The 14,125-nt window shown below is 46.6% G+C and overlaps 1 protein-coding gene across 5 annotated transcripts in view; it reads right to left on the bottom strand.

Annotated features, from left to right (window-relative positions):
* The window catches only part of minpp1b (multiple inositol-polyphosphate phosphatase 1b), a 189,798-nt gene extending 177,578 nt beyond the window's left edge, over positions 1-12,220 (bottom strand). For all 5 annotated transcript variants that reach the window (XM_072478954.1, XM_072478952.1, XM_072478953.1 and 2 more), the window contains exon 1: positions 11,434-12,220. In XM_072478954.1, coding sequence (XP_072335055.1) covers positions 11,434-12,220 — 787 coding nt within the window. The remainder of the gene's footprint in view (positions 1-11,433) is intronic.
* Positions 12,221-14,125: the final 1,905 nt, after the last annotated feature.

The raw sequence follows: 14,125 nt of genomic DNA, 5'->3' as shown, positions 1-14,125 counted from the left end.
CGCCATGAAGCACGGCGCGGCCGCTGCAGGCCGCCGCCGTGCGCATGCACTCGGACACCCAGGTCCCTCTGCATCACAGAGCTCTGCAATCTCTCACCACTCAAAGAATATGCTTCTTTTTTATTTGTCCTGCCAAAATGGTCACCCTCACATTTACCACGTTGTAGTCCATTGGCGAGATCTTTGCCCATTCACTTAACTATCTATATCCTTTTGTCATCTCCTTACGTCCTTCCTCTTCACAATTTCTTTTCTACCTATTTTTGTGTCACCAGCAAATTTAGCAACAATGCCTTTGGTCTCTTCATCCAAATCTATCATATAAATTGTAGAGTTGAGGCTCCAGCATTGGCTCATCTGGCAAACAACTCATTTAATCCTGCCAACCAGAAAGTGGCGCATTTATGCCTACTCATTATTTCCTGTTAGCGAGCCAATCTTCTATCCATGCCAATATGTTACTCCTGACACCATGAGCTTTTTTCTCCACAATAACCTTTAATAAGCTGCCTTCTGGAAATTTAAGTATAGTACATCCACAAGTAACTTTATCCACAGCACAAGTTACTTTTTCAAAAGAATTCCAATAAATTGGTTAAACATGTTTTCCTATCACAAAACCACAATGACTCTGCCTGATTCCTTGAAATAATCTAAGAGCCTATTGTAATGTCTTTTAAAATAGCTTCTAACATTTTTCTTAAGATAGATGTCAAGCTAACTGGCCTATAGTTTCATGCTTTCTGTCTCGCTTCCTTTTGAATAAAGGAGTTACATTTACTATTTTCCAATTTAATGGAACCTTTCGCGAATCCAGGGAATTTGGGAAAATTAAAACTGGCACATCAAAACCCAAGGATGAAATCCATTAGGGCCCAAGGACCTATCAACCCGCAGCTCCAAACAACTTGCTAAGTCTTCATTATAATTTTCTTGAATTCCTCCCTCCCATTCCTGATTTAAAGTCATTTCTGGCATGTTATTTGTATTCTCTATCGTGAAAGTTGCTGCAAATATCAGTTCAATTCATCTGCCATGTGTTTATTTTCCATTATTAATTTCTCAGCCTAACTTCCTATGGGACCAACATTCACTTTGTAAACACTTCTGTTTTTTAAATGTCTATTGAAGCTCTTGCCATTTGTCTTTATATTTCTAGCTAGTTTCCCCTCGTACTATAAGTTTTCCTCCTTATTAATCTTTTAGCCATTCTTTGCTTTTTTCTATATTCTTTCCAATTTTCTAATCTTGCCACCCATCTTTGTGCAATTTTATGTCTTTTTCTTTAAGTTTGATACTATCTTTAACTTTTTTAGTTAATCACGGATGGTGGGTCCTCCCCTTGGAATTTTTTTTTCTTGTTAGAATGCATCTATCCTGCATATCCTGAAATATCTGCAACTGCATCTCTGCGGACCTAAATTGCCAGCTCATAAAATCCTTACAGTGCAGGAGGGGGCCATTCGGCCCATCGAGTCTGCATTAACCCGCTGAAAGAGCACCCTACCTCGGCCCAGTCACCCCACCCAACCTGCACACTTTGGACACTAGGGGGCAATTTAGCATTGCCAATCCACCTAACATGCACATCTTTGAACTGCTGGAGGAAACCAGAGCACCCGGAGGAAACCCATGCAGATATGGGGAGAACATGTAGACTCCACATCGTCACCCGAGGCTGGAATTGAACCCGGGTCTCTGGTGCTGTGAGGCAGTAGTGCTAACCACTGTGCCACTGTATTGCCTCACTTTCGCTAGCTCTGTTTTTATGCCCTCATAATTGCCCTTATTTAAGTTCAAAATATTAGTCTTAGACCTACTCTTCTCTCCCTCAAATTGAATGCAAATTCAATGAGGGAGGAATTCGATCACTAATACCTAGGGGTATTTTCACTATGAGGTCATTAATTAATTCTCTCTCATTGCACAATACCAGGTCTAGTATAGCCTGCTCCCTGGTTGGCTTCAGAATGGGCTGGTCTAAGAAATTATCCTGAAAATATTTTATGAATTCTTCACCTACATCACCTCTGCCCATCTGATTATTCCAATCCTAGTCTGTGTAGATTGAAATCCCTCATGATAGTCGCTGTACCTCGGGCAGCATGGTGGCACTACTGCCTCACGGCGCAGAAGACCCGGGTTCGATCCGGGCCCCGGGTCACTGTCCGTGTGGGGTTTGCGATTCTCCTCATGACTGTGTGGGTCTCACCCCACAACCCAAAGGTGTTCAGGGTAGGTGGATTGGCCACGTTAAATTGGTACCCTTAAGTGGAATGAAAAGAATTGGTACACTAAATTTAGTTTAAAGAAAGATAATCGCTGTACCTTTCAGACAATCTCCCATTATTTCTTCTTTGATACCCCGTCCTATTGTGTGATTATTCTTAGCAAGTCTGTACACCAGTCCAAGTGGCTTCTTGCCTTTATCATTCCTCATCTCTAGCCTAACACCTTCTATATCTTGGTTTCCTCTCTATTGTGGTAATGCCATATTTGCGTAATCGAACCACCTCTCCACCATTTCCTAACTTCCATTCCTTCCTAAAGTCAACCACACTTCAATATTCAGGCCCCAATCTATACCATCCTGCAGCTATGTCTCTGTAATGGTTGTTAGATCGTACTCATTGATCTCCATTTGCACGATCAGTTCATCGGCTTTGTTTTGAACGCTACATGCGCTCACATACAGAACATTAGGTTTTGTCCCATTATTTCTGTAACCTCTGTCCTTATCTATTAATTTACTCTTAACACTTATACTCACTGTCTTTTCCTGTCATGGTCTGTTTATCATTTCCCATATGAATACCTTCCTCACTTCCCTTGTCTCTACTTTTGATATACATTTGGTCCCTTGCCCCACTATTTAGTTTAAAACCATCGCTACTTCCCCAGTTACGCAGATCACGAGAACACTGTCCCCAGCATGGTTCAGGTGTAGATCACCCCAACAGTACAGCCCCCACTTTCCCCAGTATTGGTGGGGATTCCCCACAAACTAGAACCCACTTCTCCCACAACAGTCCTCGAGCCATTTATTCATCGCACTCATTGTATGTACCCTATGCCAATTTTCACGTGGTTCAGGTTGTAATCCAGACATTATAACCTTCGAGGTTCTGCTTTTTAATTTAGTGAACTCCTCACTCTATGCAGAATCACCTTCCTAGTTCTACATATGTCATTGATACCTACATGAACCATGACAACTAGATCCTCACCCCCCACTGCATGTTCCTCTCCAGCACTGGGCATGTGTCCCCAACCCTGGAACCGGGCAGGCAACACAATGGCTCTTTGCTGCAGGGAAAGACTGTCCCCTACTGCCATTATATACATTTTTGCTCCCCCCACTTGAATAGCTTCTTGTGCCATGGTGCCAAGCATCACTTTGCTCATCTACCTTGCAAACCTCACTCTCATCCATTCAAGCTGAGAGAACAACAAATCTATTAGATAATTGCAGAGGCTCACACTCCTGGTTTGAGGTCCCCTTGCCTGCCACACTCACAGTCACACCCTCCTTTCCCTAACACTGACCAAATCAGAAGTCTCTATCCTAAGTGGTATGACTGCCTACTGGTGCAAAGCATCCAGGTAATTTTTCCCCTCCCAAATGTGTCACAGTGCCTTCAGCTCGACCTCCAGCTAAATGACAATGAGCCACACCTACTGCAGGTTTGTCCTTGATCACACTGGCATCCAAGAGCCCCCACATGCTGCAGCCTTGACACTTAACAATAATAATCTTTATTGTCGCAAGTAGGCTTACATTAACACTGCAATGAAGTTACTGTGAAAAGCCCCTAGTCGCCACACTCCAGCACCTGAGGGAGAATTCAGAATGTCCAATTCACCTAACAGCATGTCTTTCGGGGCTTGTGGGAGGAAACCGGAGCGCCCGGAGGAAACCCACGCAGACACGGGGAGAACGTGCAGACTCCACACAGACAGTGACCCAAGCTGGGAATCGAACCTGGGACCCTGGCACTGTGAAGCAAAAGTGCAGCCCCGCCCCTGCCCGTCATCCTTAATGTGTTTTACTTAATTACTTAATTATATTATTCACTTATTTACGTTGCTTTTAAATTAATTCTTTAACTTTACCACCAGTATGTATACTATTTTAAACCTCAGGACTAGAATGGGCCTTACCTCTTACCAGGTACTCACCAAATAGCTATTTCCCTGTAGTAGAGTAAGAACCAATTCCTACAGGGTAAGAATGGTAGAAAAAGCAAACGGAAACTACCACCCACTTACCCCTCACCAAACTCTCTCACTCACCAAACACTCAGTTCCTCAGCTGCACTTGTTTGCTTTGGCTGTACTAAAGAACCCTGAAATCATAGAAAATTGAACTGGGGCTGGAGGAACCAGATTCAACAACTCATCTAATTAACTACTCAGCTCTCTCAGCAGAGTGCATTTACCCCGTCTCAGGCTGGAGGAAGGCAGGATGGTTCGCATCATCCACCTCCTGTGCAAACAGTCAGTCGGAGTAACTTACACAAGTCCTCTTCACTTGTAGAATAAACATGGTAACAGCATCCTATTCAGCATTTATTTGGATGCCCTGGTTATTTTTTAATCCACATTGGTAGCTTCTCTGTACTGTCACATGGGGTATTGTGTCACAGCACTTCACAGTCCTGGAGTCATTGTGCAACTGATAACCAGAACTCGGTTTTGATTGGGGGGCCATTTGATTCTATTTTATTTGGATGCCGTTTGTTCAAACCTTTCATGAGTCAGATTTACAGCACATGAGTGTCTTTTGTACTGTTGATGAAGCCAAACAGGCAGCCTTGCTGCGGACGTTGCCCTGGTTTCAGCTTGCTGAAAGTGATAACTATTTATTTTTAAATTCCAGGTTTTTCATGGAAACGTTGGCTGAGCTGCTCGTTATACATGCATTGAAGGTGACGCTGGATAAACATGCTAGGGAGAATATAATACAACAAAATGCTGATAGGATTAGATCATGAGACGTGGGAGATAGCTCCTGTGGAGCATCAACACTGACATTGCCAGTTAGGTTCAAAGTTTGTTTCTGTGCTGTGTATACTTCTCACTGATATAGAACAAACTTCTGAAACTATGTAAGAGAATAAGCATTGTCTACAATCAGATGCATATCATATAGTCAGTGTTTATATCTCTGTCAATAGAAGGGGATAGTCATTTAATTGCAGGACATGGAGCCAGGAGAAGCAGCAATAATTAGTCATTTTAGATTATTTCTGCTTTTCACAATACTTTGTTGCAATGTTCTTCGTAGCAGTAATGGTCAAAGCTCAAAACACACCATCCAATGTTCTTCCAAAGTGCCAAACTTAAGACTGAATGGTAATCTGCCCTTGTCCAACTTATTCTTTCTCAAGAAGAAAAAAACCCTGCTAAACCCAGTACCCCTTTCGTGCCTCTGGCAAATTAAAAATCTTATCAAACCTCAGCTTAAGATCACCAAATCACTATTTCTGACTCGCCTCTTTTATTCTTTTCAAATTTGATGGTGTTGTGCACCTCAATGTTTTGGTTTTGAAAAGTGATTCCCCAAAGGGAGCAATTAAACATTGCGATTACTTCCACAGTAAAGCTGGCAGTTTCAACCCACCCTGGGTGGCTGGTAAATGATTGCCAGGTTCCACAAGCTTCATTTCATAATAGGATTTGTGTCAAAGCCCCACTAAAGAGAGACACTTCTGCAACTTGAGAATTGTATTCGACACAAATCAGAAGCTAAATTATTTTTTACGACTGAACCAGGAGACATGGGAGGAAAACAATTTGTGTTTAAAAGAAAACGTCTGAAGGTTTTGACAACACAGACAGCAGACGCACTTCAATGTGCTGTGTACCTTGAGTTACACATTTGACTGAATTATATTCAAATGCATTCAACTGCACAAATGAACACAAAAACATTAACTGTAGGAATACTGCACTACATGTTCGAGAATATGCAGGGGTATATGTAAAGACCATATGAATAACAAAATCAAGAGAGATGTTCGGCTGATAAATTGTTGAAACAACAGAGAACTTGTGACTAGGCCTGTGAACAAAACTTAAGCAAAATAAATGCAATCACACAGTTGTCATGATATTCAAACACACACATCATGATAGACACACCAACAGACAAATCAGAACACACAACACCACAACCAATGACAGAAAGATATAAAAGCACAGACACGACCCCCGGTGGTCAGTATTAGCTGCAGAGGAGGACCAGGACACATCTGCCACCAAACACACTCAGGGAGACAGCACGTGCAGAGTATCCAGAACGAACTGTATTATAAGAGTTAAAATAAAATAGAGTTGTACCACATACAACTGTGTTGGCTCATCTGTGCACCAGAGCACCCAACACCACATGGTACAGGAGTGGATCGATACCTGCCGGCAAACCTCAGTGTACACAGACAACCAGCAGTGCCCAGGCAAAATGATAGAGCTCCCGGTTCCGCAGCCGCTCCAGTGCCACGGCGACCTCCGCGAAAACTGGCGGCGATTCCGGCAATGGTTCGAATTGTTCCTGGTGGCAGCTGAACTCCAAGACCTGGATGATAGCGAAAAAATTGAATTTCTCCTCACCATCGCCGGTGCAAGGGCAAGAGAAATATTCACAAGGTTCAGGTTCTTCAGGAGGCAGCAAAGGTACGATTACCAGGCAGTCCTGGACAAATTCTCCAAGTACTGTGAAGAAAACGCAATCCAATCGGCAAATAAAGGTAAGAAAAGCTGCAGTACTCACCTCGTGGCTGGGATCCCGGAGCCCGAATTCCCAGAGGCCGAAATCCCGGGCCTGAGAGAGGGCTGGGTCGAGGTCGGCGGCCATCTTGCTAAAGGTATCACGCTAGCACAGTTGCGCGAGCAGTGCGCAGAACCGGAAGTATCGTTTGCGCATGCGCGAGATGCTGCGCATGCGCAGTCAAGAAAACGGCCATCGGTAAAGGAACAGCGATCTGAGCATGCGCAGTCGCTTCCTACGTGCTACATACCGAGCGTCAGGATGTCAGAGGCCCCAGACTGCACCAATTTAAAGGGGAAACGTCCCAAATCCAATTTAAAAGGGAAACGTCCCAAATCAAAAAAACAAAAATCTGTTAAAGCTGTAAAACAACCTTCCCTCACCTGGAATGACAGGACAGTGCCGCAAATTGACCCAGGAGATGAATTTGACCTCCGAAGAACCCTCCGACAAGCAGTTACCTACGCACAAGCCGATGATTCCGACCTCGAATACTTCGATGACGATCTTTACAGTGTTTCCGGACCTCGCGAGCCCAATGATAGCTCCGTGGTCCTATACGACTATGACTCGGACGAACCTTTCGTGTTGCACATTGGCGGCCCCCACATTGAATCCGACGCAGATGCGGATTCATTTTTCGGATTTGAGGATCTTCAATCCAGCAGATATGACGTCCCAACTTATCAGTACCGGATGATGCTGCAGCCTGACATTAACAGACAGGGAGCGGTGCAAGCACACGGAGAGCGCCCTGCTGCCACACAGAGCGTGGTCCACGTCCCGCTCAACGTTCCCGACTCTATGAAAGAAGACATGCAAGACTCCAGAGCGCAGTCCTCGCATGAACCAGAAGTGACTCCAGTGTCACAAGCCTCCACAGCAAGCTCGTGGACAGACTCCACAATTGCAGAAATGCAAGACTCCAGAGCGCAGTCCTTGCACGGACAAGAAGTGACTCCAGTGTCACAAGCCTCCACAGAGAGCTCGTGGACAGCCTCCACGATAGAAGCAACGCAAGACTCCAGAGCGCAGTCCTTGCACGAACAAGAAGTGACTCCAGTGTCACAAGCCTCCACAGAGAGCTCGTGGACAGCCTCCACGATAGAAGCAACGCAAGACTCCAGAGCGCAGTCCTTGCACGAACAAGAAGTGACTCCAGTGTCACAAGCCTCCACAGAGAGCTCGTGGACAGCCTCCACGATAGAAGCAACGCAAGACTCCAATGTGCAGTCCTTGCAGGAACAAGACCATGAGGGTCTAGCAACCTCTCCTGACCAACCAGCGGTAGATGATGCAAGTCTGCCATGCTCACGTGAACAGCAAGAAGGCTATAACAGCCTACCATGCTCCACTACACAGCAGCATGACCATGAAGGTCTCTCATGCTACAATGAAGGGCACAGCGCTGATGACTGTTCAAGCCCAACTGAAGACAAGCCAAAGGAATCGCCTCGTCCAAGCCCGAAGAAAAAAGGTTTATGCGCTGACCTTCAGGATCATTATAGCCGAACAGAGATTAATAATGCTGCACGGCCACAGAAGGATGCTGAGGATTTGCTAAAGAAATTTATTGAATGTTTAACTTGCAAGGAGCAGACTGAGAATTGCCAGTGTTTTAGTACGGATCGAAAAAATGGACAAGACATTGATCCTCAGGTAATGGAAATAACACAACCTGAATCATATCTACAGCAGGGACAAATGTCTCCCTTCAACACAACGCCGCAAAATCCCAACTTCGGAGACCAGCAGTTAGTCAGTAATGACTCTTCAAACCTTGAGGGGAACATTAATTGCATTGAACCTATACACACTCCACTGATAAATGAGCAGAACATTGGAGCAAGAATCCTGAGGACACCGACATCGAGTAGCCAGATAACGAATTTAAAACCCACAGCAGTTTCAAGTGAACCAAGTGTGCTTTCCACTAATGGTGAAGATGCAGATAAGGTCGACCCGATTATCCATTGTACCACACTAACCCCAGTGATTAAGCAGTTATGTATGGGGAGTATAATGTGGGCAATTGAGAACAGTAAAAGAGAGACTGTGACCATGCCAGTCCCAGCAAAATCAGACCCAGAGACCATGAAGGCATGTACATTAGACAAAGATACATATGAGGTACCCGAGAAGAAAAGTGAAACGGAATGTTCTTTGGAAAATAGTACAATGTCGATAGAAACATTGGATCCTATATTCGAGACCATACATATGGGAGAATTTGGGGGTAATAAACAAGGTTCTGCAATGTCTGGGGGAAGATTTAAAATCCCAAAGAAGAAAAGCCCAAATGAAGGACAACGGCAAGACAATGACAGTCCACCGACATGGTGTGCACCACCAGATGAAAACTCTGACAATTTATCCAACCCTAGTGAACAGCAAGCTGCTAATGAGGATCTATCCACGGGATGTGAGACGAGTGACGACAACATCCCACTTCCCATGCAAAAGGTGCAAGGTGACAGACCTCGCCTAGTGCGTACCGAGGCACTCGACGATCACGGTGGGACCATTGACGACTGCGGTGGCGGCGTACCGCTTCCACCCTCGATGGCTCGAGCCTCTCCACTGGTTGGTGCATTCCTGCATGTTCCGACTCCAGAAGTGCAGCTTCAGGGAATCTCGGCTGCCTCCAGTGAACCTGTTGGGACTCCGGACGGGGGGCATCGACGGAAGGCAGACCGGACTCCAGATGGGGAGCAGCCAAGCGCCGACTCTGATTTGCGCACGCCAGACCTTGCTCCGGACGGGCGGTGTCGCGGCCTCGGTGATGGCACGCTCAGGGTGACGGCGGATGCCACGGCGACAGGGAATGGATCGCGTGGCAGTCCCACTGGGTCGGCAGTGGCAACCAGCACCGGCGGTCCAAGATGGACACACCAATTCGCGCCATCGCCAGACGTTGATGCGAGCAACAATTCTCTCTCCAAGGCGACATGCTTCGACGTTTCTCTGCGGAGTCGCCCTTCCGGCACAGCAGGTGGCCGGAACCAGCGTGCACGGTCTCGGCCAACTTCCACATCTGGCACAGTCATCGCCTTGCATGATATTAGTGATGGTGCTACTTCGATGGCAACGACCCATTGGCTACAAGATGCCGTCCACCACAAACATAAAAAGAAAAAAGACTCCACCTTGTTCCTGGCATGCAGGGCGGATGGATTGGTGCGTAGGCGCAATCAGCGAGCTTTGCGCCGCCTTCCACGCTCGCAACTGAACCGTACGCACACGCCGGATCCTCCACTGGTTCCCAAGGATGACTTCGTGGAGATGCCACGGATCATGCCCCTTCCATCGCCACCAGAACCAAACCACAGCCAAGGCACCACTAACAAAGATGTTGAATGTTATATTTGCACGAATGAAAAAACCAAGCACTGCACGAAGTACAACAAATGGTAAAGTAGAGACTTCGGCAACAGCATCACCTCCCAACAGTCCAAGGTGAACCAGTGTGACCCCAAATCTCCACAGCTGAACCGGCTTGAGGACCAGCCCATTCTTGAGGCGGTCACCCATTAGACTGGACTTATAACGCTGTTCATACGTTCAAAAAGTCAAACACTTCTGTATTATAACCTGTTGTTGTTTATTGTTCCAGATATCGTCTGACCAGACCAATGTTCACGTTTTTTTTTCTCTCGTATCCAAAGTTTTGTTATGGTACAACCTTGTTAGTGTGACGCACCCGACATCGCCCCATGTAAATAGTTACGTCATATACACACGCTGTACACAACACACACACACACTCTTAGATGCACTCACGACACAATTATATTTATAACCACGTAGGCACATATCTTTGTAAAAAGGGGGGATGTCATGATATTCAAACACACACATCATGATAGACACACCAACAGACAAATCAGAACACACAACACCACAACCAATGACAGAAAGATATAAAAGCACAGACACGACCCCCGGTGGTCAGTATTAGCTGCAGAGGAGGACCAGGACACATCTGCCACCAAACACACTCAGGGAGACAGCACGTGCAGAGTATCCAGAACGAACTGTATTATAAGAGTTAAAATAAAATAGAGTTGTACCACATACAACTGTGTTGGCTCATCTGTGCACCAGAGCACCCAACACCACAACAGTGATATATGTAATCATACATTCCTTGGCAATTCCAACTGTTGCTTAATTGTTTTTCTCCAATTTGTTTTGTTTTTGAGTTGAAATGATATTGAGGAGACTACTAAACATAGGCCTAAGGCCTGGGACTGGGTTTTTCGCATGCCCGATGTAATGTGGCTGACAGTTGGTGTTGAAATTAAATAGGTTACCAGAGTGTGAGCTGATTGCTGAAATGGCACAGTAATATAAATTGCCAATTACATTTTTTTTTTAAAGGCACTCAATGCAGATTGTGAACTGTTAATTTGTTTTCATAATTTACATGCTTATTTATTTCATTTTATGTGAACATTTTGCTTTTATTTTAACCTCAAAGTTGGATTAAAGATTAATAGCAGTTTTGTGATACCTGCCCATCAGACAAAGGTTGGAAGTGGTCACAGAGAACTATGGTATCAGATTGGGAGTCACACATCAATGTGATGTCACATCAGTTTGCTGTTGCATCCACTAAAGATTTAAAGTGTTTATTTAAATTGATCAGTTAGTCCTATACTTACTGGCATTTATAGCCGAGGGTGAGATGCCAAGCTTCTTTGCCATGTTGCTCATTATTCTTTCCATCTCTGGACCATTCTTGAATATTTCCACTTGATGCAGAGCTGTGTTATTGTTTTCCACCAGGTTCTTGAATTTTTCGCAGTGGTCAAAGAAGCGCATCAGCCCATCGTTGACCTCCCATTGCCCGCCCTCCTGGTCTGGCAGGTTCAGGTAGCTCTCCAGCCCTTGGATAAAAGACTTGGTGCTGTTGACACACCTGTGTTTGGAGCTGGTCAGAAACTTAAGCCTCTTCTCTTTGTAACTCTGCACAGCGAAGAGAGCCGGGAACCTGGCGGACAATCGTTTGGCCAGCTTGACCATTTCAGAGATACCCAATGGGTGGAGGTTGCCATCCATGCGCTCGTTGTACCACATATGCCAGCCTGCCAGAGCCTGTACCAGGCTGCTGCCCACGTCACCCTGCTCCCTAATCAGCTGGTGGATCTCCACCATGCGGGGCACATTCTTCCTGGTCGGGTACCTGGTGCCATGGCGGATCAGGGCATTCACCTGCAAGACGGTGCAGTTGGCAGGTGCCAGCCAGTCAGTGCCAGGCACTGAGACCCCGCTCAGAACCTCATACCTGGACTTGGTGCCGTAATATTCAGCCCAGGGGGATCGGCCAAGAGAGGCGGCGCACAGTCTGATACTAACACAGAGGATGAGCAGCGAGCACCGGCTGCTAGCTCTGCCGGGCCCCGGAACTGAAGCTGCTCCGCTCAGCCGGAGCCACAGACACCGCAGCATTTCAGCTCCGAGGCTGAGAGAAGAGTCCCGACAACAGGGCCAGCTCCAAACACACCGCAACACAGCGAGCCCAGCCCGGGGAGCAGGACAACCCGAACCGGACACGGATGATCAGCCCAGCTCAGCAGCACCTCAAAACAATGAGCACACCCGGAAGCAGGTCTGAACCAGCAAACACTGGGGGACAGAGACGCAAGAAGACACAGAGACATACAAGGGAAGTTAGTGTTTCGGGGGGTGGGGGGGGTGCAGAGACACAGAGTGATACAGACACACTGAGAGATACAAATTGGCACCAATTAAAACGAGGAGACAGAGAGGTACTGGGTGATACAAGAGACACAGATACGATACCGAAGAAAAGGCACTGAGAGATACAAGACACTAACAAATACAAATTGGCACCAATTAAAACTGGGTAACAAAGAGACACTGGGAGATATGAAGATACAGAGACACCGGGTGACACTGGGAGATACAGAGACACTGGGAGATACAGAGACACCGGGTGACACTGGGAGATACAGAGACACTGGGAGATACAGAGACACCGGGTGACACTGGGAGATACAGAGACACTGGGAGATACAGCGACACTGGGAGATACAGAGACACTGGGAGATACAGCGACACCGGGTGACACTGGGAGATACAGAGACACTGGGAGATACAGAGACACCGGGTGACACTGGGAGATACAGAGACACTGGGAGATACAGCGACACTGGGAGATACAGAGACACTGGGAGATACAGCGACACCGGGTGACACTGGGAGATACAGAGACACTGGGAGATACAGAGACACCGGGTGACACTGGGAGATACAGCGACACCGGGTGACACTGGGAGATACAGAGACACTGGACAACACTGGGAGATACAGAGACACCGGGTGACACCGGGAGATACAGAGATACTGGGTGACACTAGGAGTTACAGATACACCAGGTTCTACTGGGAGGTACAGAGACACCGTGTGATACTGGGTGGTACAGAGACACTGGGTGATACTGGGAGGGACAGAGACATTGATTGACACTAGGAGATACAGAGACACTGGGTGATAGTAGGAGATACAGAGACACTGGGTGATACTGGGAGATACAGAGACACCAGGTTATACTGGGAGGTACAGAGACACCGGGTGATACCGGGTGGTGCAGACACACTGGTTGATATCGGAGATACAGAGACACCGGGTGATACTGGATGGTGCAGACGCACTGGTTGACATAAGAGATACATACACCAGGTGACACTAGGAGATACAGAGACACCGGGTGATACTGGGAGGTACAGAGACACTTTGTGATACTAGGAGATATAGGGACACCGGGAGACCCTCGAAGATTAAGAGACACTGGGGATACAGAGACACCAGGTGATACTGGGGGAGACAGAGACACCAGGTGATACTGGGAGATACCGAGACACCGGGTGACACTCGAAGATTGAGAAACACTGGGAGATACAGAGACACTGGGAGATACAGAGACACTGGGTGATACTTGGATATACAGAGTCAGTGGATGACTGGGAGATACAGAGACAGTGGGTGATACTTGGCGAGATAGAGACACTGGGTGACTGGGAGATATAGAGACACTGGATGTTACAGAGACACATGATGTCACTGGGAGGTACATGGGGAAAGGCAGAGATTTTCTTAAAATTTAAAGTACCCAATTTCTTTTTCCAATTAAGGGCAATTTAGCGTGGCCAATTCACCTCCACTGCACATCTTTGGGTTGTGATGTTATGACCTACGCATACACAGGTAGAATGTGCAAACTTAGCTACCCGGGGCCACGATTGAACCGGGGTCGTCAGCGCTGTGAGGCAGCAGTGCTAACCACTGCGCCACCATGCCGCCCAGAAAGGCAGAGATAACGGGTGACACTGG

Source organism: Scyliorhinus torazame, chromosome 16 (assembly GCF_047496885.1).
Source record: "Scyliorhinus torazame isolate Kashiwa2021f chromosome 16, sScyTor2.1, whole genome shotgun sequence".
Taxonomy (NCBI): domain Eukaryota; kingdom Metazoa; phylum Chordata; class Chondrichthyes; order Carcharhiniformes; family Scyliorhinidae; genus Scyliorhinus; species Scyliorhinus torazame.
Note: the sequence above shows the minus strand (reverse complement) of the source record. Positions and strands in the feature narration are given on the sequence as shown.